This window comes from Carlito syrichta, unplaced genomic scaffold, assembly GCF_000164805.1.
Source record: "Carlito syrichta isolate Samal-C Ts95f unplaced genomic scaffold, Tarsius_syrichta-2.0.1 Scaffold306592, whole genome shotgun sequence".
Lineage (NCBI taxonomy): Eukaryota > Metazoa > Chordata > Mammalia > Primates > Tarsiidae > Carlito > Carlito syrichta.
In genome coordinates this window covers 441,507-466,296 of record NW_007250688.1, presented here as the reverse complement: position 1 = coordinate 466,296, position 24,790 = coordinate 441,507, and the positions used below count along the sequence as shown (strand labels likewise).

The 24,790-nt window shown below is 38.0% G+C and overlaps 1 protein-coding gene across 2 annotated transcripts in view; it reads left to right on the top strand.

The window, feature by feature from the left end:
- LOC103265450 (cytochrome b5 reductase 4) overlaps positions 1–24,790 on the top strand; it is a 94,976-nt gene that overhangs the window by 57,542 nt on the left and 12,644 nt on the right. The window contains exons 6-13 of one of the 2 annotated variants that reach the window (XM_008063112.1): positions 518–575; positions 2,329–2,422; positions 3,673–3,705; positions 5,227–5,349; positions 17,496–17,636; positions 19,369–19,521; positions 22,218–22,368; positions 22,677–22,763. In XM_008063112.1, coding sequence (XP_008061303.1) covers positions 518–575; positions 2,329–2,422; positions 3,673–3,705; positions 5,227–5,349; positions 17,496–17,636; positions 19,369–19,521; positions 22,218–22,368; positions 22,677–22,763 — 840 coding nt within the window. The remainder of the gene's footprint in view (positions 1–517; positions 576–2,328; positions 2,423–3,672; positions 3,706–5,226; positions 5,350–17,495; positions 17,637–19,368; positions 19,522–22,217; positions 22,369–22,676; positions 22,764–24,790) is intronic. The other variant, XM_008063113.1, reaches the window with a different exon arrangement.

Genomic DNA, 24,790 nt, shown 5'->3' with positions numbered 1-24,790 from the left:
CACCTGGCTGTAGAAAGTAAGTGCAAAAAAGAGTGTCGATTTGATCAATAGCTACAGCAAAACCGAAGACTTAGTTTTACCTTAAGTTTTACTATCAGCCTGTTGAACAACCTTGATGAGTTAATTTCTTCAGTATTAGTATGTTTGTGACAGGGAGGAACAAAGGTAATAAGCATGTACACTTCTTCATGCTCCTCAGCACAACATGTTGTAGTTTGCTACTGCTCTGATAAAAGAAGACTTTAGTAAGGAGACATGTAACCTTTATAAAAGGTGTCTTGTTAAGGATTTTTTTTTTAATTCAAGTAGGAATACATGGAAGTATAAATATTTTAAATTTGGAAATAATTGTCAGCTATTTAATGAAGAGCATAACATGGTAAGGCCACTGCTTATTTAGAAAAAAGTTTAACCTAGAGAAATATATTTATCACTATAAATTTTAAACACTTATAGATATGTATTAATGCACAGGATCCTCTGTGTTATTATTCATTCTTTTCTTAATATCTTACAGCTATGACTGGTTCCAGACAGACTCTTTAGTCACCATTATCATATATACTAAACAGAAGGTAAACAAATATGTCTTTAAAATCAGAAAAAAAGTAAACCCTCAATAAATGCTCCAGCTCTTTTTCTAAGCACGTTCTCATTTACTTCTCACTGCAACTCTATGAGATACATACTTTTATTATCCCTGTTCTACAGAAAAAGAAACAGAGACACTAAGTGATTTATCCAAAGTTACACCCTAGATAGCAGATACACATGCAGTCTGGCTCTTGAGCATATATACTCTTAACAACCATTGCTATCGCTTCTTAAAAATTAGACTAGGTAGTATTTTATGTGCTTTTCTGTGTTTTTTAAAGCATGAATAGCAAAAATAAATCTCAGTTAACTTCACCATAAGAACAAGTTTCCTGAACATAAATTGGGATTGGAGAGACAGTATCACTGTGGCTTAGTATGTTAAGCCAATAAAGGTGTTCGGGTACCCTTTTGAAACTCATGTTAGGGAGATTGTTCATTTAGCAATTTTTTTTTTTTTGAGTTGGAGTCTCACTCTATTGCCCAGGCTGGGCTCCAGCCATTCTTCCACCTCAACCTTCCAAGTAGCCGGAACTAGAGGCATGTGCTGCCATGCCTGGCTAATTTTTGATTTATTGTAGAGACGAGGTCTCGCCAAGTTGCCCGGGCTTGTCTTGAACCTATAGGCTCAGGCAGTACACTCGCCTCGGCCTCCCAAAGTGCTGGGATTATAGGCTGAGCCACCAAGCCCAGCCAGCAAATATTTATATGAGGCACTGCCTTAGATGTCAGGGATCTCAGGATGGGCCAGATACATAGAGACCTGGCTTTCACAGGACTTACTGTCCAGCTGCAAAATCAGATCAATAAGCAGACAACTTACGTCTCCAAGCACATCCTCCAGCCCCTGTTAAGGTTCCCATACATTGAGGAGTCATGCAGATAGAAAGTCCAGTTCTGGTAGCTGGGAATCTTTGTGAGTTCATACTGCTTCTGCACAGCAGAACCACACCTGAGCTAGTGGGTTCCTCTTACTCTTGCAGCGTGATCTGACCATTCTGCAGTAGGGACCAACTCTGCCTGCTACTGCCACGAGGGCCAGTGTCCCCCCTCCCTCTTGCTGCTGTCTGCTCCTCGTGCAGCCCAAAGCCGAGAGCACAGGGCCGAGGGAGTCCGCTCCCACTGGTAATGCCTGTGGGGCCCAGAGGATGGATGGCCAAGGGGAAGGAGGAGGTTTCCGTGTGGAATAATCTGTTCCGTGTATGGGACAAATGATTAGGTGCTAAAATACCTTCCCCGAGGTTATGTAGAAATTAGAGACATCTAAAAATGTGTCAGTGAATTGATTTTTTTGATAAGCTGAGGTTGTAATTTGCCCAGCCTCACACAACAGTGGAAAGATTTAAATAAACAACAAATTCCTTGGTTTTCAGTCTGTAATTTTTATTTGGCCACATTACTTTTTCAACACCTCTTTATTGCGCACCTACTAGGTGTCAAGCAATATTCTAAAGCTAGTCTCTTAAGGTTACAGCTTAGAGATTAGTGGGTAAGATAAATATTAACCAGAGACAAATATATAGTAATTAAAAATGTTATTTGTGCTTTGAAGGAGAAGAACTAGGTTGGATAAAAGAGAAAAAACAGACAAAAAAGGAGTAACATTTATTTGTTTTGGGAGTTTGGTAAAGAGACACCATGTGAACATCCATGGATCACCTTAAAAGTATAGTTGTAGAAGTTTGGGGGAAAAAATTGGCTTTCTAATCTTTCTGTTTTTGCTTTTTGTTTAAGGACATCAATTTAGACTCAGTAATAGTTGACCATCAAGATGATGCCTTTAGAGCAGAAACAGTTATCAAGAATTGTTCATATCTTATACATATTGGTGAGTATTTTTGTTAGTGGAAATAGCTCTGGTTTCCTTTAAATATGGTCTATTCATTTGATGTACATTCGAGGTAACTATGATAACTTATCTGTTATTGTCATTTGGTTTGTCATTTTTTTATCTGTTTTTTTCTGTTATTTCCTTACGTTAGTGAAAGTGCTAGCAAATGGTCATGTGACCTCACCTTTTTAAGTTCAAGTAATTAGATACAATCAAAATCAACAATGTAAAATGTTTGTTGGCCCAGCTTTGGTAAGCCTCTTGAACGTGACACCTACACACAAGTCTTCCAAGGCCTGCTGGCCCCACGCTCCTCGTGAGCTCTCATCACTGAGTGGCCTGTTCCGTCGGCCTGTTTCTTGCCGCTCTGCTGCTTGACGTTAGAGACCGCAGCAAAGCAGCCTGGACTGCAGGTGTGTGTTGCGTCTCTCCACTGTCTGTCCCTTTGTGGCCAAAGAGCAGCTTCATGGTTTTCGGTCAGGACAGAGGGAAAAAAGTGGGACAAACTGGGGGACCCGACACATGCAAAAATAAACAATCCAGAGTCAAAAATGTGAAACTCTTAGTTGCCAGTATTGCACTGGAAGGACTGAAGTAATGCAGAATTGTAAATTACAGACAATCAGGTGAACATAGTGAAATTTAAAGCAGACATCTGTAAAAATGTTTCTCACATCCCCCCTCTTCCGAAATACGAGTTTCATAAGGGCAGGAATTTTTCTCCCTTGTCAACTGTTATATTCATAGCACGTAGAAAGTGCCTGTCACACATAGGTGCTCAGTAGATGTTTTTTCAATAACTGAATGAATATTCAGCTTCAGAGAAACTATTGAGGAGAAGGAAAGTGAGCTAGTCCCAGGCCTGGCCTCTTCTCACATTTGCGCAGGCACACGTGCTGGGCTTCCAGTGCTACCTCTCTCCCTGGTCTGCTCCCTGCTCAGTTTGTAGGATTGTCAGTCTGGGATCATTCTTGGACTAGTATGGGTCCCCCACTTGTGAGCAATTTGAGTAGCTACTCTTCAGATAATAAGGCAAGAACTGGAACAATTGAAGAAATGTGTATTTAGATAGTGTGACTCTTCATTTTGATTGCGTACAATTTCTTGGTTTTGGTCTCTCAGAACATGTTCTTCTTGTCTTGAGGGATTTGAAGTAATGCACACAAGAATAATTTAAATGATATATGGTGTTCATAAACTATATGACTTGAAATTAGATTTTAACTAAATACATTTTTCTATCCTAGAGCTAAGCCATGAGGTTCAGGAAGATTTTTCTGGTAAGTTGCCAAAAACCAAAAATTATGTATGTACATACATATACATATAACACACAAGCACAAAGAGAGTGAGGAACAAAAAGAAAAGTTAGCATTAGTCCTATTAGTATGTGTACATTTCAAAACAAAGGTGTGTTTTCTATATTAACAAATGCATTCATTTTAAAATAACTCTTCACTCTCATTTCAAGTTTCTTTCTTTTCCTATTTTGTTCCTCTTGTTCCTTCCTTTACCCTTTCTTTCTTATCCTCCTTAAAAAAAAAATTATTGTCTCTTTTCCATTATCCCTTCCTCATCCCTGCCCTACTCCTGACATGCATATTGTAGAAATACACTGATATACTAGATCAGATGAGTTTTTGTTACATATATGCATTTAAATGCTTGCTGTTGACAGAGCATACTAAATCATGGGTGTTGCTGCGTGTAAACATGCAGGTTGTATTTTACACAGCTCTCTAAAACAGAAGACTCATTATAGAAGAGTGGTTTCTTGTTTTCAGATGCTGTTAAGGATAGGATGTGTCTCTTCTTTTCTATATATCATAATAGACCCTGAAAATTGTGGACATTAAAATCTTTAAAGTCAAGGACATTGTTTTGATTGTGATTAAGCTTCAAATCAGTGCTCATTGAATTGAATTCATACAACTAATCTATCTTTAAAAGTTATTAAATTGTTTCTGGGTTCTGAGTTCACAGTGAGGGAGAGCAGATACATTGTTTCTAAGAAAAATGATTTTTAAAAGCATGTTCAATTTATAAAGTTTAAATCAGTGTATAAAAGTCTATATTTTATCATACCCATATATTCTGAACATTTTAATCATTCAAAAAATAAAAGAATTTATTTAAAGTTTTGTAACTATCAAAGATTTACATGCACTTTATTAATTTACTTGGGACTCATTTTCCTGAGGCTTTCTTATGTTTATCAGGTTCAGTATTGGTCTACTGAATTTACTCATAATAGCCCCTCAGATTCTAACAGACATGTTAAAAAGGGGTAAAATGAATTTGATTTTAAGAGTACATTCAGTGGCAAATTTGTATATCTCAGCCCTATTTTTTTTTTTTAATTTTGTAGAGATAAGTTCTCACTGTGTTGCCCCAGTGAGAACTGTGTTTCCCACCTTGGCCTCCCAAAGTGCTCAGATTACAGGTGTGTCTGTGCTCTGCCTCAACTGTTTTGTTTTTGTTTTTGTTTTTTGGTATGTGCCAGTTAGTTGCCGTGGCTGAGTTTGAGTTTGTATAAAAACTAGCAATACATATTAGTTTGACCCTGGATAAATTAGTTTGAAAGAAGTTCATCTGAACTGAAAATAAATTAAGCTGGTTTTAACACCATATAAGATATAAACAATTGTGATGAATATGTGAACAAAATCTTATTTATCCCACCAATGATCATTGTCAGTTATGCTAGATCAAGACATTTGGACCGTTTGAGAAATATGGGCTTCAACATAAAAGTCTTAATTAGAATCAATTAATACGAATAGAATGTATCTTCTTTTCAGTACGGGTTGTTGAGAATGTAGGAAAAATCGAGATTGTCCTAAAGAAGAAAGAGAATACTTCTTGGAAGTTTCTTGGTCATCCCCTAGAGAATCATAATTCACTGATTCCAAGGAAAGAAAGAGGTATGCTGTGTTGTTCTTCTATATGTTGATTTCATGTTTATGAATAGTTGTGTTAGATGCACAATTTTTCCAGGGTTTGAAAGGCTGCTTTGGAATGAGCTGAAAAATTCTTGTAGCTCCCTCTAGGAAGTTTAAAAGGGACATTGTGTCTGTTGTCCTTTTTCCCCACAGAAATTAAATTTCAGCCTCTAATAGCTACTGTTTAGGCATAACAAAGGCATTAGATAATGAATGATACCTTGAATGGAGAGGCCCACTGTGCTTAAACTGCTGAAACCATTCACTCTTTCAGGTCCCCTTTTATGAAAGACAAAAACAAATTTACATTTATGCTTTGTATGCATATCTGATTTTTTTCTATTAAGGAGGACAAGCTTACTATTTTTCTTCTTAAGTAAACTCATTTCTCAGTTTATACCAAAAGGATGATGCCATTTATTCACTTCCATTTTTTAAGCTTTTGATCTAAGTTTATCATACATGTGCTCTACTTGGTGAAATTTCACAAAATGAATACATTATATTTCTTTTCCTTTGGAAATTGATAGGATGTGCTCCTGGTTCCAAGTGTTTTGAAATTTCACAATGGTATGCTATAACGTGGCTCAATTTTTATCCTCATACTGGGTGTTAATTCTTTGTGTTAATCTTTTCAATGTAGAAACATGACATTTAGTCCTTGGAACTATTACCGATTTTTTTTTTTCACCCATGGTGTATTTTTGCTTTCTAGATACTGAATCTCTTTAACCAGTTCTTTCATTATCTTGTCTCTCTTATTTTCAGTTTTGCCTTTGGTTCTGCTTTTTTGGAGATTTCTCCAAATGCATTTTCTAGCTCTTCTATTGAGTTACTTATTTCTATTCATATTTTTAACTTCTAAGAACTCTTATGATTTCTTTTCCTGTGTTTTAGCATCCTATTCTTACCAGCTTTTCTTATCTTTTTAAGAATTAGTGATGACGTTTTAGAGTTTCCTTCTCCCAGCGTAATCTCTGTATGTGTTCCCCAGGCTTATTGTTGTGTGTTTTGGTGTTTTTCACACTAAATGCTTTCTTTGAATGTTTGCTGATCCTTTGCTATCGGCACATATTTCAGGGCAGTCTCTAAAAGCTGATTGGAAACAGCATATGGGTGTAGTTCGTCAACAGTTATATTCACTGTATGACTGGATTGTTTCTTCAAGAAAAGTCCAGTGCCAGGTATTTTGCCAGTCTCTAAGGTGAATAGTCTCCTGTCTTGCACCCAACATTTCTGAAGCCATGTGTGGAAAGAAGGCTGCTCGGGTATCTGTAAACATCACTGAATTTCTTCCCCTCCTTTTCTTTTCTTTTCTTTTCTTTCATACGACATTAGTTTGCATAGACCTAATCCAGAGATCCTTTGTTTTACGCCTCCAGAGAACAAACTTCTACTATTTCACCAGGATGGGAGTGTGTTAGTCATGGCTGTGCCAAGTGGGAAGAGACTTCAGGGGACTGGGGAGGACATGCAAGCTTCTTAAATGAGCTTTCGTCAAGAAAGGGTTTTAGCTCCGTCATGGCTCTGATTACAGGGGTACCTGCTGGTCCTGCCAGTTTCTGAGCCTTAAAGGGAATTTATATTACAAATGAGTTGGTTTTTGGCTTCTATACATGTAGCTTAGGATTCAACTTTCCCAGGTCTGCTGAGTCAGTTACCAGTCGTCTCTTTGCCTTCTCAGCTCCCAAAGTTTGTTGCTTTCATCTCTGATTTCTATTCTTTCTGTCTTTGTGGGCCTACATCTCAAAAAAAAAAAAAAAAGCATGAAAAAACCCCCCAATGAATGGTCCTCTTTGCTATTATTTTAGGAAATTCAGAAGGAACTAACTATATAGTTTATAATTTTTAAATATTTTAAGTTATTACATGAGATTAAAAAAAACAAAAACAAATGTTTTTCCTGCTCTCACCACTCAACACAGAACATTTCTGACCACCAAAATGTGTGGAGATTTCTTCCCCCCAGCAACCAACTCTACACTGATACCAACTGAGCATCCTACCACTCTACTCAAGAAATTTAGTGCAGACCCCACAGGTTAAGGGCTCAGTCCCGCAGGGCTGCCCTCCACTTCAAGTGCCAATCACAAGCCCAGGTATGTGGCCTGTGCCGTCTGACCAACCACCTCTAAATCAGGATTGTTGCATCACCCTCTTTGGATTTGGAAATTTGCTAGGATGGCTCACAGAACTCAGGGAAACACTTAAGTTTATCCACTTGTTACAAAGAATATTGTAAAGGATGCAGAGGAGTAGCCGGGTGGAAGAGATGCACAGGGAGAAGTGTGGACAAGGGGCACTGAGCTTGCATGCCCTCCGTGGCCGTCCCACCCTCCCGGCTCCTCCGCTTCTGCTTTCTAGAAGCTCTTGGAGCCCTGTGCCTGCAGGCTTTATGGAGGCGTCATTGATCACTGGTGAGCACCTCAGCCCTCTGCCATCCTAGGAGGTCTGGACATGGGGCTGAAGATGCCAGTTCTCTGATCACATGGGTGGTTTCCCATGCTGAATTTGATCTTGAATTTGACACGGCTGAATTTGATCTTGAATGACTGCCTGAAGGAGATGAATTTCAAGCAGTGCTTGGAAAGTGAAGTCCATGGTTTTAAAACAAAACAAAATGAAAACTGTCCAGGCGGAGCTACACATCATTACTGGGTACAGGTGTTACTGTTTCTGTACCCAACGTAACAATAACTTCTTTAAAAAATTGCTGTGGAGCCGGGCTCGGTGGCTCAACCTGTAATCCCACGCCTTTGGGAGGCTGAGGTGAGTGGATTGCCTGAGCCTGTGGGTTCAAGACCCGCCTGGGCAACTTGGCGAGATCTCCTCTCTACAATAAATCAAAAATTAGCCAGGCATGGTAGCGCGTGCCTGTAGTTCTGGCTGCTTGGAAGGCTGAGGCAGAAGGATCGCCGGAGCCCAGCAGGTCAAGGCTGCGGTGATCGGGAGCGGCCACTGCACTCCAGTCTGGGCAACAGAGTGAGACTCCAACTCAAAAAAAATAAATAAATAAAAATAAATAAATTTGCTGTGGTACATTTTTTTTTACTGCCTGTAATATAGAAACTTTGATTGCCAGACAAAAGTAGTTTTAAAGATCTACCAACAAACAACCTAGTAATTTAGCCTTAGGAAGCAGGATTTTTTTTTTCAATAGCTTTCGGGGTATAAGTGGTTTTTGGTTACATGAATGAATTGTGTAGTAGTGAAGTGTGGGCTTTTAGTGTACCCGTCACCAAACAGTATACATTGTACCTGATGGATGATTTTTCATCCCTTTTGCTTTCCCCAAACTTCCTCTCTTCTGAGTCTCTAGGGTCCATTGTACTATTCTATATGCTTAAGAAATAAGATTTTTTAAAAATTGCCTCATAATTTTGATATGTCAACAGCCATTTACAGGCATACTTTGGAGATATTTCAGGTTTGATTTCAGACCTCTGCAGTAAATGAGTATCACAATAAAGTGAATCATACAAATTTTAAGTTTTCTAGTGCATATAAAAGTTATGTTTACACTATACGTGGTCTGTTATGTGTGCAATAACATTTTGTCTAAAATATGTACATACTTTAATTAAAAATACTTTATTACTAGAAAAATGAGAGTTTTTTTGCTGGTGGAGGGTCTTGCCTCAGTGTTGATGGCTACTGACTGATCTGGGTAGTGTTTGCTGAAGGTTGGAGTGGCTGTGGAAATTTCTTAAAATAAGGCAACAGTGAAATTTGCCACATCAACTGACCTTTCTATTCACAAAAGATTGCTCTGTGGCATACAAAGCTGTTTGGAAGCATTTTATCCAGAGTAGAACTTAGTTCAAAGTTAAAGTCAATCCTCTCAAACTCTGCTGCTGTTTTATTAACTAAGTTTGTGTAATATTTTAAATCCATTTTATTTCAACAATGTTCATAGTATCTTCACCAGGAGTAGATTTCATCTCAGGAAGCCATTTTCTTTTCTCATCCATAAGAAGTAACTCCTCGTCCATTCAAGTATTATCATGAGATTGCTGCAGTTCAGTCATATTTTCAGGCTCCACTTCTCAATCTGGTTCTCTTGATGTTTCCGCCACTGCAGTGGCTTCCTTCACTGGAGTCTTGAACCCCTCAAGTTCCTCTGTGATGTGGAGTCAGCTTTGTCCAAGCTCCTCTAAATGTCGATACTTTGACCTCCTCCCATAACCACAAATGTTCTTAATGGCATCTAGGGTGGTGACTCTATTCCAGGTGGCTTTCATTTATTTGCCTTGATCCTTCAGTGGAATCGCCATCTATGGCAGCAATGGCTTCACAAAATGTGTTTCTTACATGATAAAACTTGAAAGTCAAAATCACTCCTTGATGCATGGGCTGCAGAATGAATGTTGTCTTAGCAGGCAGGAAAACAACACTAACCTTCTCGTGTATCTTTTTCAGAGTTCTTGAGTGACTAGGTGCGTTGTTAATGAGCACTAATAATTTGAAAGGATCTTTCTTTCTGAGAATTAGGTCTCAATAGTGGGCATTCGGTAAACCATGCTGTAGATAGATGTGCCCTACAGTTTTTGAAATGGTAAACGAACATCAACTTCAACATCAAGCCACTCGCTGCATTAAGACCTAAACCAGAAAGTCAGCCTGTCCTTGGAAGCTTTGAAGCCAGGCATAGACATCTTCTCTATCTATAAAAGTCCCAGATAGCATCTTCTTCCAATAGGAGTCTCTTTCATCTCCGTGGAAAATCTGTTGTAGTGGAGCCACCTTCATTGATCTTCTTAGCTGGAGCTTCTGGATCACATGCTGCAGCTTGGTCATCAGCACATGCTCTTTACCTTGCATTTTTGTGTTATGGAAATGGTTCGCTTTTTTAAACTTCATGAACCAACATCTGCTAGCGTCAGACTTTCTCTGCAGCTTCCTCAGCTTTCTCAGCCTTCCTTGAATTGAAGAAAGTAAGGGAAGGGCCTTGATCTAGATCAGTGTTTGGCTTAAGGGAATGGTGTAGCTGGTTTGTTCTATTCAGACCACTAAAATTTTCTTCATGTCAGCATTAAATGATAAATGTGTGTTCAGACTGTTTCATGAATACACATTCCCTCATCTCCCTCTCCTTGGGCCTGTTTTGTTTTCTGATAATTCTTGTGTTCTGTGTTCACTAGAGTAGCACTTTTAATTTCCTTCAAGGACTTTTCCTTTGCCTTCACAACCTGGCTGTTTGGCACAAGAGGCCTAGCTTTTGGCCTTTCACAGCTTTCAATATATCTTCCTCACTAAGCTTAATCATTTCTACCTTTTGATTTTAAAGTGAGAGATAGTGCAACTCTTCCTTCCACTTGAACACTTAGAGGCCACTATAGGGTTATTAACTGGCCTTGTTTCGTTACTGTTGAGTCTCAGGGAAAATAGGGAGGCCCAAGGAGAGGGAGATGAGGGAATGTCCATGGTGAAACAGTCTGAACACACATATTTATCATTTAAGTTCACCATCTTAGATGGGTGTGGTCACAGGGCCCCAAAACAATTACAATGATAAAATCAAAGATCACTGACCACAGATCACCATAACAGACATAAAAATAAAAAATTTGAAATATTGCAGAATTGCTAAAGTGTGACACAGAGACATGAAGTAAGCACATGCTGTTGGGAAAATGACACTGATAGATTTACTTGACAAAGGTTGCAGAAACCCTCCATTTGTAAAATAGACAATATCCACAAAGCACAATATTTCATGGTATGCATATATATAAGCCCTTAAGTAAAATATATATGTATGCATATGTTATATAGAGAGATTGATATACACATAATTTGTAACTGTCTTTTTAAATTCAAGTTTAGGTATATGAAATTGTGTATATTTGATTTTTTTTTAAATACAGAAAAACATCATTTTCACACAGTTTTCCCTATTCTTTCATTAGGGTTTTTTAGCTATTGACAACACATACACAGTGGAGTACTATCTCACAGGTATACTTGCAAGTGTATAGAAAATACCCTTACTTCTGCTCAATTCTTGCTTGTGCGTTCATGCTTTTTTGCTGCCTTAAATAAGCATTAGAATTACTAGAAATGAAGATATATTGTGCACAGCAAATAAACTTCACTGAGCTTTGTTCTCACCTTAAATTGCTGCTTCTGAGAAGCAGACATAAAGTTGTTGCTTGCACAATAACTGTAAAGTGCTTAGGCATCTTACTGTCTTATTTTAATTTCTATCAGAATGGCCTGAATATGACATTTGAAGAAACATAAAACAGATGAGGCAGTCTGTGGTTGAGTAAAAAATTTGAAAGATAGAATAGGAGAAGCTTAAAAACTTAGAATTCAAGGGTTTCCAGCACTTCCACACACAAGGTCAGCTGAATTATTACTTAGGGCAGCAGTCCCCAGCCTGTTGGCATCAGGGACCGGTTTTGTCAAAGACAGTTTTTCCATGGATCGAGGGGGATGGTTTCGGGGTGACTTGAGCGCCTGACATTTATTGTGCCCTTTATTTCTGTTATTACTACCTGGACGTATATGATGAAATAATTATGCAACTCGCCATTTTTTTAAAAAGGTGGGGATAGAAATAGTAAATAAAATAATGGGCAGGCCATGCGAGGACTAAATTAAGTGTCAGATTCTGACTTAAAGCTTGCCACCAGATGCAGCTGTACAACTGAAGTACGTCAACTCGCTTGCCACTCACTGATGGGGTTTTGATATGAGTCTGCAAGCAAGTGGTTTATGCCGGTCTCTGTGCAGCCAGGCCTCCCTGCTCCTGTCCGTCTGTACCTGCAGCCGCTCCGCAGCACTGGCAACACCACCTCAGCTCCACCTCAGATCGTCAGGCATTCGATGCTCATGAGAAGGAGCAAGTACCCTAGATCTCTCGCATGTGCAGGTCACAATAGGGTTTGGACTCCCTTGTGACTCGAGTGCCACCACGGATCTGACAGGAGGCGGAGCTCGGGTGGTAATGTGAGTGATGGGAGGTGACTGTAAACAGAGATAAAGCTTAGCTCTCTCACCTCCTGTTCACCTCCTGTTGTGCAGCCTGGTTCCTAACAGGCCGCAGGCCAGTAGCAGTCCATGACCCTGGGAGTTGGTGACCCCTAGCTTAGGGAATGTGAGGAAAGGTGAGGGGCGTAGGAAAGTTCACAGCTAGTGACAGTTTTGCCAAATGGCTTTGTTGTCTAAGAGCCCCACTGAATCTGAGCTTGGAGAAAGAGCTGCCTTTCTTCTAGCTTAAGGCTAATGCTTAACTCTATAAAACCCTTACTTTGAAAGAAAGGTTCATCAGTTTCCCTGAAGTAGCAAAACATCTTAATACGCTTCAGGAATATCTTTCACAATAATAATTAAAACAAAAAAGGAAGGCCGGGTGCGGTGGCTCAAGCGTGTAATCCCAGCACTTTGGGAACTAGGTGAGAGGATTGCCTGAGCCCAGGGGTTCGAGACCAGCCTGGGCAACTTAGCGAGACCTCATTTCTACAATAAATCAAAAAATTAGCCAGGTGTGGTAGCATGCTGTAGTTCTGACTACTTGGAAGGCTGAGGCAGAAGAATCACCTGAGCCCAGCAGGTTGACACAGGTGGCCGTGAATGTGCTACTGCACTCCAGCCTGGGCAACAGAGTGAGACTCCAACTCGAAAAAAACCCCCAAAACTCTGTGCTTTGTTTTCAATTTAATAATACTAATTTTAAAATTATATGTAGAAAGTCTCGTTCCTTGAGTATTCTGATTCACCATGTTTTACCCGAATATATAAATAGATATGTGCCTATAGAGATTTATCATCCCTACTGTTTGAAGATATGTTCTAAATATATTACTTATACATATGAGTAGTTTGGGTGAGGATAATGAAACTATACCACTAGAAATTAAATGGAAGCCTTATTAAAATTAGTGAAAATGCTAAATAATTTTTTTTAAAAGTAACAAAATATATATATAGTATTTTTAAAAGGTATATCACGACTCAAACTTTATTTTTTAGTATAGGAAGGTATGATGATTTTTAAAGTTATTTTATCAGTTATAATTTTAATAGACATTTATAAAGTGCTTGAAAACAGTTTGCTCTCAAGCATTCTGAGCATCATTTCTGCCGTTAAGTTCACTCAAACCAAAGTCGCTGTCTTAGAAGAAACGGACAGCAAGGTTAAAGCAGCCTGGCTCCTGCTGTATGAACTGTGACAAATTCTAAATGTCCATTGAATCGAGTGGCTGTAGAGTGCGTTTTTTTTTTTTTTTTCCTGTGTGGTCATATCTAAGTACTCATGTCTATGTAGTCTTAAGTGTTGTAGATGTTAGTATGTTTTGAGTTTTTTTTTCCCCCATATACTATATTTTTAATTATGGAGTCCTGCTAGTTGGTTGTCCTATGTTGATTCAGGGAGTTCTTGGAGGAAGAAATGAGAAAAAGTAGACCATAAATTAGTAGACAAATGAAGGATATTTAGATAACTGAAAGTAGTAAAAAATGCTAAGAAAAAAGTATTGTTAATCAGAATGGTAGAGAAATGGGGATGTTGAGGAAGAAACGTACCTGGGAGAAATCTGGACTTGCTAAGCTGGTTCCTAAATTTGGACATTAAATAGTCACTAGGAAATTATAAAGGGCGGAGGGATAATCTATAAATATTTGTGCTTAGAGTGACATCCTTTTTTTTTTGAGTTGGAGTCTCACTCTGTCGCCCAGACTGGAGTGCAGTGGCCGCTCCCGGCCACCGCAGCCTCGGCCTACTGGGCTCCGGTGATCCTTCCGCCTCAGCCTTCCGAGTAGCTGGAATTACAGGCGCGCTACCATACCCGGCTAATTTTTTGATTTATTGTAGAGATGAGGTCTTGTCAAGTTGCCCAGGTGGGTCTCGAACCCGCGGGCTCAGGCAGTCCACTCACCTCAGCCTCCCAAGGCGCGGGATTACAGGCTGAGCCACTGAGCCCGGCTGTGACATGCTTGAAATAAGCAGAAAGACACTAAAAAACAATATGTTAATCTAGAACATGGTTCTCAAACTTTTTAAAGAAGGCCTACTGAGTTGAGCAGGAAACCCTAATAGCGTCTTATTCCATCCCACATCTTCTTCAGGTGTCCTGTGACATTGGACAGGATTTTTTTTTTTTTACTACTGTAAGCTTCTGTTTCCAGCAGGGAAAATAAGAATAACTGAGTGCTTTAAAAGTGTACTAAGTGCAAGAAGGAAACCCCAATTGAAGGCAGTGTGGACTCCTGGTGACTTCTGTCTCTCATCAAAGAATTTGTCTGTTTCCCATTTTAGCCTTGAAAAATTCTGTTTTTTAGAAGAGAAAACAACCTTAGGAAAAAAGTGAGGTCAGGGTGCGGTGACTTATGCCTGTAATCCCAGCCAGCACTTTGGGAGGCCAAAGTGGTAGGATCTCTTAAGGCCCGGAGTTCAAAGCTACACTGAGCCATGATTGCACTACTGTGCTCCAATCTGGGCCACAAAGCAAAATCCTGTCTCTAAAAATAAATAAATAGAAGAAAGTATGCCTAGATTATCAGATTACCCTCAGTATTTCAGTATTATCCTGAGTATTTCAATATTAATCATACATATTTTATATAAGAAGTTAGGTTTGGAGCAGAACTGTTTCTGTTTTATGTTTTTGTTTGGCCATCTTATATTTGTCTTTATTATCTGTGCATACAAAGCCAAAAACCTGACATCTGTACAATGGTACTGTCCAGACTGAAGTAGCTGATGCCATCTGCTTTATACGTCTTTTCCTCATATGCTACAGTTCCCATCTGTCTGTGCTGTCTTTCTCCTCAGTGCAGCTGAAAGGTGAAAACTCACCCTTTCTGAAAACTCTTAGAATCTTTAGTTTGAATGTTCTTTGGAAATGATGTCAGCCTTTAGTAAGTAAAATACTGAAATAATTATCTCTGTGGTGTTAAATAACAAGCATACTGTGTGACCTTTAACAAGGAGAGTCAGTAAATCACTATAACCCAGTATTTCCTTGTGTTTTAAGTGTATTTGGAGGGATGCATAATCTAGCAAATGTGTTCTGGCAAATGCCAGAGTAGAAATTAGCTGTCAAATCAGAAGCTGAACGTTTTCATCTAGCGCTCATTGGGATGGCCGACACCAGATTTGATCAGAGGAAAGCCCGGGCACTTCGAACTGGGCAAGAGGGGCCCTGTCCTGGGTGAGGTGAGCCCGCATGGCCATCCTCAGCCACGCCCCCCCCACAGCCAGTGCATGCAAGACCAAGGAGCGTCTACCCGGAGTACACCCTCTTCCCTGTGACACTGCGCTCCAGGTGTCGGGGGCCCTGGAACTCCCTGCCCATATGGCTCCAAATCTTCCATCCAAGGATGGCGAGGGCTGTTTAGGGAGAGAGCTGGTAGATGAGCTTGAATGTAGGGGCCAGCGTGTCCAGGTTCATGTAAGGCCCCAGGGTCCGACAGAGCCAAGGATGAGGCAAGGAGCAGACAGCAAGCATGCAGGTCTCATCTGCTGCCATCTCACTGTGTGGTATTCTGAGGAGCTTAAGATTCTGAATTTGAACCCAGCCTTCTAGAACATCATGAAGGCCCATATTGCAAAGTGCAGCTTAGAACCTACTTTATTTGACAGTTGTTTCTCTGATTTATAGCTTTTAAAAATATTTAGGCATATGTGGTAGGTGACTCTCTGACCGTGTTCTCACAGTGGATTCCAGAAAAAATCTGGAGAAAGAAATAAGATCATTTGTACCTTCATTCTCCTTGTGGGTGGGCGTGTGTCCTTTGACCCCTTGGTTAGTCCAGTGCTGGTTAGGCCCTCCAGGATAATTTTAGGGTGGTGCTCCTAGCCATGATCGGGTCCAAGCCTATGTCCTGGCGCTGTGACCTGAAGATGCCCTGAGGTTTCTGTGTGAAATTGTGCACTCTAAACTTACGTACTTACTGCCATCATGGTAGCAGGTGGACAGCTGAGTGACTGGGATCTTTGAGGGGCAAAAGGGAGAAGAGAAGTTGGATTCACCTGTAGCCAAAATGATTTCTTAGGATTATATGTGAATTTCAGTTTTCCATTAAGCATTGATTATTAGCAGTTGGGCCTTCCCTTTCTAAGATCTGGCAAAAATCTTTCTGTACCTACTTAAGATATTTTTAGGTTTAAAAAGAGAGAGAGAGAGAATGATTAGGATAGGAAATGCACTATCAGGGTTGATTTCTTTACATTTTTGTAAATACTGTTTTATGAGAAGAAATAATTTAAGAAATGATTATCTTCAGTCTATTCTTGTATGCTGCTTAGATCCAAAGAGAATTTACAAGTGAAAGTAGTAATTCTTCCAGAACTTCTAAATAATAAGTTCTTCTAATCCAGATGGTATTATTTTGCTCTGTATACAAATATTATTTTCTGAACTTGGGAAATTAATTTAAAATATTTCCAGCATTTATAGGAATACTTGATTCCTTTTTAAATTTGTGTATTAATACCACAGACCTAGCATCTTCAGTTTTTCACTTGAATTAATTTTTCAGATGCTAAAATTTATTACCTTTAAGCATAAAAATTTATTTTCTGTTTAATCATTTTTGACAGTCAAAACGTTCTGTAATTCATATAAATAGAATACATATGCACAAACAGAGACATGAATGTGGGGTTTTTTTTGCCTTTATCAAAGACATATTTTTAGTAGTGCTCATATTGCTGAACTTTAAAACTTAAGTTTCAGAACTTTTCTGTTGTATAAAAAAGACTTTGGAATATAAATTTATTCATTATGAAATATTTTTCACACGTACAATTTAATTATATAATTGTAACTATAAAACTTAAAAGATGGAATTATCTTATAAGTGAATGAGAAATACATTAAGCTTAATTTTTTAGAATGTAATGGTTTTAACATGGTATAGTAACTTACATGGGGAAAAAAACATTCATTTTATAAAGTTCATTTTTCAAATTACAGAAATATTTACAGGTATTGGACACGAGATATCTCAGGAAATAAAGTGAAAAAGTTAACCTTATAATACTGATGAATTTTTTAAATGTAGAGGTGCTTTAGAGAAATCAAAACCTTCTAGAAAGCAAAAGCTGAGTACTTTCTCGTGGTATAGTATTTCTTCTTAATAATTTATGTATCAATAAGAAAAAGTAAATCACTTTTTAGGTTTATACTACAGAAAGTGCCAGTTAATTTCCAAGGAAGATATTACTCATGATACGAAGCTTTTCTGTCTGATGCGGCCACCAAGCACTCATCTTCAGGTTCCCATTGGGCAACATGTTTACCTCAAGCTAACTGTTGCAGGTAAGGTAAATGGAGGCTTTGGGGAAACATTTTCTTTTTTTAAAAGCTGTTCACAATCAGAACTAATCTTTTTAGGAAGCAACCATTTAAGTTAGTAATAAATGTTTTCTGGCAGCTAGGTTTGTGGATGCAGTGTTTCCTACTTGTTGGAACTAAGCTATGCCACAGTATTGTATGGAACAGGGACATTGCCAGTCGTTGGAGAGATAGTTATACCAGCATTGAAATTTATTACTAACAAAACCCTAAAGGAAAGAAGTGAGGGACTACACAAATGGTCCTGTGTGACTACTAGAAACGCATATGATCTTTTAGTAGCTACTTAGGGCTGTTTCATTTGTGAAGTTGAATCTATAAAATTCAAATGAGTGGATAATTATACATGATTTTCTTGTGTGTGCTACCAACATAAGAAGCTCTATAAATGTATAAATGTGAATTTGTTTTTCCTCATTTTCATCCTAAAACTACCTCGCTTGTTTTAAATACTATTCTTTTTGATGTCCAACATTTCCTTGGCCTTTTAAGGCTGAAAATGGTTTCTCATGTCAGTCATAGTGTTTCCAGCAATCAGTCTAACAGGCTGCCAGCTAGGATTTGATAGATAAAGGTATATTATGATGGCACTATTAAGTTTTTCTCTTCGTCACCATTTAATACCAGGTTACCATTCAATAGCTTGTATCTTCACCAGTGTAGTTGTTGCCAGTGTATTTTAATTTACATATAGATTAATTCTGTATATGTCAAGAAGCCACGAATAAAATTTGGCCTTTCAAATGTGTCGTGACTTTTTTTTCTTTTTTTGAAATTTGGCTAGCTAAAAATATAGAATGAATTCTTACTTATTTTACCCTTAAGAAAAATAATGTATTTGTAGAAGTAGCTATATTGACATTCTTTTCATTCAGTTACCAAAATAATATATAATACGTTAAAACATTAGGACAATTCAAAATATGTAAAGTAAGACATGAAATGGCTCCCTTTCTCTCCTCCAAATGAGCCCATTGGCCATAAGTAACCATTGTTAACAATTTGGTGTATAATTAAAACTAGTATGTATGTACTTCTGCTTGGTAAACTTTTGATGTTATTTTTGTTGTGATTCATTACAAAGTTTATGTGCTAATGGAATAGATGATTGCCTAAAAAAAATTTTTTTTTTTGAAGTCAGAGTCTCACTCTATCACCCAGGGTGGAGTGCAGTGGCATGCTAACAGTCAACACAGCCTTCAATCTTCTGGTCTCAAGTGATCCTTCCACCTCAGCCTTCCAAGCAGCTGGAACTACAGAATCATGCCACCATGCTTGGCTAATATTTTGATTTATTGTAGAGATGAGATCTTGCTAGGTTGCCAGGCTGGTCTCAAACCCTTGAGCTCAGGCAGTCCTCTTGCCTCTGCCTCCCAAAGTGATGGGATTACAGGTGTGAGCCACCGAGCCCAGCCACCTAAAATTATTAATACATATATTCTTATTTGATTAGACCACACTTAAACACAGATTGTTTATATTATGAGCAAGGTATTGATTTGTTAAAATTACTTCAGCACACACAGGCTTGTAGTGTATATGCATAATGTATTATATACATGTAGAACACAGAATCACATACATATTGGGTATATCGTTTTAAATATATGCTGATAGCATCATAAAATTTGTTTTATCTTCATTAAGAATTTTTGGATTTTTAGAATTTAATTTCTTTATTGTGATTTCTTTCTAGGTACAGAAATAGTAAAGCCATATACACCTGTATCTGATTCCTTACTCTTAGAGTTTAAGGAACCAGCTCTTCCCAACAATAAATACATTTACTTCTTGATCAAAATCTATCCTGCTGGATTCTTCACACCAGAGCTTGATCATCTTCAGATTGGTTAGTATCTTTTGCATTTTTTAACCTCATTTACACTCTGTGTTGAATCCAGCCGCCCTCTAGTTGTTTCTGTGTGGGAATTCTCAAATATTTCCAACTCAGCATGTCTACCACCAAAGTCATCTTCTCTTTTTCCCACCCAAACTAGCCATACTCCCTGTTCTCTGTCTTGATTACTTTCGGCATCACTGTTCATCCTTGACTAAATCCTTGATTCTTCCCCCCCTCTCTCTCCCAGTCCAGGCAGCCACTGAGTTCTGGTGAATCTGCCTCATCAGCATGGCCTGTAACTGGTCTTTCACAGTTGACTTTAACTGATGTCTCTATTTTTCTATTCATCTGCTTTTTCCAGTGTTTTCCTCCAAACTTTCCCTAAGGACAAATTTAATTCTGTTGTTCTGCAGCTTTGAAACCCCCAATGGGTCCCCAGTTCCTGTACTCTGTGGCCTGCAAAGACTTTGGTGGTCCCTCCAGCGTCATCTCTTGCTGTACAAAAAACTTGTGCTACTTGTAGTTCCACACATTTGTCACCCTCGTTCATAGGTACACATAGTTGCCACACGTTAGGTGCCCATCCACCCTTTCTCTGCCTGTCAAGTGCTGTTTTTTTAAAGACCCAAACGAAATATCACGTTCTTTGTGAAGCCTCCCTCTTTCTGTGAACCCCCAGAAGCACTTTGTTCATTGAATAAGAGTTAGAATAAAATCTTCTTTACAGAACTTTGAGTTTAAGGGCAGAAATTGTCTTTATATTTCCAGCACCTGGTGTGGCAGTTGGCACAAAATAGGCTGTCAGTAAATGTACTTTTTAAGAAAGAATAGAGAACTATAATGAGATTGAGATTTAAAGCCCTCTGTGTCTTCTTCTTTTTCTGTGTTTCCTTTTCATTTCTTTTTACCTAAATGGCAAAAGGTTCTTCTTTCTAAGACAGCATTAGCAGTATATTGGGCTGACAGTGAAGTGGACCACTAAAGTTTGGAAATAAAGAAAATTATGTTATTCTCTGAAAGTTAAGCGTAGAAATCTATACATAGTGGTTGTTATTAGTTATCCTTGGTTTTATAAACCAAAATATTGTATATGAATGTGTACCTGAAGTACTTTGGAATACCCACAAATCTAGTGAAGGTGACAATCACCTTGTGAGAGAAGGACTGACACATGATTGTAATGTAGTAAGTGGAAACTTAGCAAATGGTGTTATAACCAGCTTATAGAAGTTTTATGAACATAGTAGGGTGTAGAGTTAGCCTAGAGCATGGAAAAGAAAAGCCCAAAGACCACGATGAACTGTTATTGCAACTTTATTTAGGGAAGCTAGACATGGCACAAATACTTGCATCACTTAGAGAACTGTATGCTTGTATGGGAGTAATAACTCTTGAAGATGCATCGTGGCCTAAATGAATGTCCCCATTCAATTATCCACATCTTTGTTTCAGTGCCATCTCACTAAGCAACTTTTATTTGATCAATTTGGCCTTTCAAGTGTTCTAATACTGGAAACAAGATACCCTGGATGGGACATGTAATGCTCAGGTCACTAGATACATATAACCCCAGCTGTAAATCAGTTACCACTCTGGCATGTGTGCTTTAATCTCTTGTGAATTTGATTAGTATCAGTTATCCTGCCTGAGTCTAATCAATTTTGTAATGTTGGAAGGACCTGATTGTGGATAAAAGTTACCAAGTTAATACCATCCTGTGAGGCATCCTGTAAGCCACTAACTGCCTTTTTCTGAAGGACACTCTGGTCTTCTGGTCTCTTTCAAACTATAACAAGGAGTTTCTATTATTTTTAAATACTTAATACATCAATTATCACAAGATTCTTAACTACCCTGCAGTGGCAAGTAAAGGAATTGTTTTTAAATGAACCAGAGTATTTGAAATCATTTCAAAATTATGGACAGTTTTATTTTTTCGTTTTAAAAACTACATTGGAAATTCCTGAATCTAGTCCTAAATGTAGTTTTCTGATATGAGTGGTACCTGGTGATTATACCAGCTGCACTATAGAAAATGGGTACTGATTTCTCACCTGTGTTGATACTGGATTGTAAAGTGGGGTGCTCCAATTCCAGTTTGCATTTCTCATCTTTTTGTTTTTATAGGAATTAAACTCAGAACAGCCCTTTTTGTTTTAATTGATAGGTATTTTCAAAAATTTGGTGACGAAGTTAGCATATTTACCAACTTAATTTTAGAATACGTTTCTATTTCAATTTTCTCTCCTACTAATCCTGTTACTACAGTTAATAACTGATGTGTAAATAGTGAATATCTATTCCTACCGTGTGCCATCCAAGGCAGTTCTGTATACATGGACTCTGTTTTTGAGGTTCTTATAATTTAGTTTAGCAAGCAATTCTTTATGGATAATTTGTGGATGAGTACTTTGCAGTAGTTCATAAATTTCAGGCTTTAGATAGTTTGAGAAAATAATGGAAATGACATCATAAACCTTATTATTAATTTGGTTATAATGATATAATCCAGACATACTTGGAGCCTAATGATTACCCCTAAAACTCCTCATGTAACTTAAAGACTGATAGGTAGTCTGCAAGTCAAGTATTCATCCTGTGTTATGTGTTCTAAATTCAGCTGCTTTTTAGTCTCCTAGTTTCTCTGTTGGGTTTTTTGTTTTGTTTTTATTTTTTTCTGATTTCATTTATATTTTATCATTTAGGAGATTTTGTTTCTGTAAGCAGTCCTGAGGGCAATTTAAAAATATCCAAGTTCCAAGAATTAGAAGATCTCTTTTTGCTGGCAGCTGGAACAGGCTTCACACCAATGGTTAAAATACTGAATTATGCTTTGACTAATATACCCAGTCTCAGGTATGTAGTTTTATCTATAATTACTAGCCTTTTTGAGGCTGTTATATTAGTATAAGTTATTCTAAATTGATTACTCACTGGACTTTGGTAGGCATATTCTCATTCCTTTGTTCATCATGTCTTGCTCTGTTTTTTTCCTGTCTTACCTGTTTTCTTAACTTGGTTCTTTTATCTCATTTCTGTTTTTGATACTTTGGATTACATTCCCGGTACTAAAACTTTCAACCTAGTTCACTTTCACTTCCATTTGTGCATATTTTAAATGTAATTAATCAGTTCTTTCTGAATTTTTCTTTTCTTCTTTTAAGGAAAGTGAAGCTGATGTTCTTCAATAAAACAGAGGATGATATAATTTGGAGAAACCAGTTGGAAAAATTAGCATTTAAAGAGAAAAGGTATTAAACTGGTTTAGTTCTGCATTTAAATATTTATACCTGTGTAGTAAGTCTAGGCCTTATCTTCTTTGATTAGAGATTTGAATAAGCTTGGAAGCCCCTTCAAAGAAAAAAATGAACTAATCAATAATTATCTAAATGTAAATATTGTTAATGCCCCTCCCCAAGAAACACTATCTAGTAAGATCTAAATAACCTCATATATGAATCAGTAAGGTGTATTTTGGGCTTTATGATCATGTTACATTGAAAATGTTCCAGAGTAGCCAGTTTTGTAATTCAATATTTTCTTGTTATAATGGGGGGCAGATAATCTAAATTTGTTAAGAACAGATTAAGCAAAATTAAACATAGTACAGGATTTCCTAGAACCTTCCACATGTTAATATCCACTGTGACTTTCCAAGAGAGGAATTTCTTATGCATTGTTTAGCAGGATTCTCTTCATTTTTGCTTGCTTACATTAGCATGTATTGCCCTATCACCAGTGGTCCTCAGCATAAGTATACACTATGGGAAATGTTGGCGTAGACAACAGAATAAAGTTCTGATTAGGCTGAACTCAGTAGTAGAACGAGGCAGAAAAGTTAGAGAGAATTCAGTTGGCTGCCCCAGGGGCTCCAGGTTCTTCTGAATATTTTCTGAACATGCATAATAAGTTAGGGCTGTGGTTTGTTCTAGCTTTTTTTTTTCCTTCTCACTGTTGTCTCCCATCATTCCTCCTCCCCCTTCTTTTAATAAATGACTTTCACAAATAATGGATGACCTTTATTTATCCATGAAGCATTTACTATTCTTTATATACTAAGAACATAAACCTAAGGATATTTACTATATTTAGGTAGCAGCATGGCAATTTAAGAATAATTTACAGAAATACAAATTCTTAGGTTTTCTAGTATCTCTTACACTGATTTTCAAAGAGGAAAATTGGAAGCATTTATCAAGAAGCCTAAAGATCTAAATTCTAGTTCCCATTCTACTTCTCACTGGCTTGAAGCTTTGTTAAAAGTTACTAAGCTGTACGGGCCTCTTTATCCTCAAAATAAAATAATGACATCTTTCCTGCTTCATGGAGCTAATGTGAGATTTGGAGAAGAATCACATACATGCTTGGGACCTGTGAAGCCTCCCTCAATATTTGAATTGTGGTTATAGAGGACCTCTGTATCTATGTGTGTTTGTTTTCTGTCTTATCTGTTAGAGTTTCTGTTTTCCTAAACAAACATTTAAAAGATTTTGAACAGACATAGCTAAGCTTTTTTTAGCTAAGTTTTTAAAAAAGTATTCCTGGTAGTTTTTTGGTAAAGGTATTAAGTTAGTTCCTTTATAAAAGAAATTTTGTAAAATTGCTTAAAGAAATGTATTTGAATGAGTAGACATGACTTTTAGTTTATTAATAGGCGTTAAACTCGATTTACAGATTGATTGGTAAGAAGGAATGTGTGGCAGCCTCTGAACATAAGTGTCTTTTAACCGAGTCCGCTGTGTTTTTGTTCTGTTTTGTTTTGGTCCACGAAATTTGGGTTGGTGGAGTTGCATAGGCTGGAGTTTTGAGGATGAGGAAAGGCCCCTCTTTTCCACTTCCGGATGCCTGGCCCTAGCAGCACTCACCAGGCGAGCGACCCTCGTCCGCTTGCCGAGAGACGGCTCTGGTCTGGCGCGATCCTCCCTCTTCCAGCCTTCTCCTCCCTTCTCGCTCTCCCCTGCTGGATCATGTGTGCGTTCTCCTCCCTGACCTTCTCCTTCCTCTTTCTGGAGACTGCTCTCCATGCTCGAGGCATTCTTGGCACTGTCTTCTTACCTTGTACGATTCACCATCCCTGTAGACTCATGGACTTTTTTTTGAGTGAGGTCAAGATCAGATCAGATCCTCTCTGGAAAACAAAAATGCGATGCTTATGTGGACAGCTCTGGTTTATCAGAAAACATACCATATTCTGAGACTCTGTGCTGAAATAAGAGAACCTTAGCCTTAAAGGCTCATTGATGGGATTTGGTAGTACTGTTTAGTCAAAACATAATTG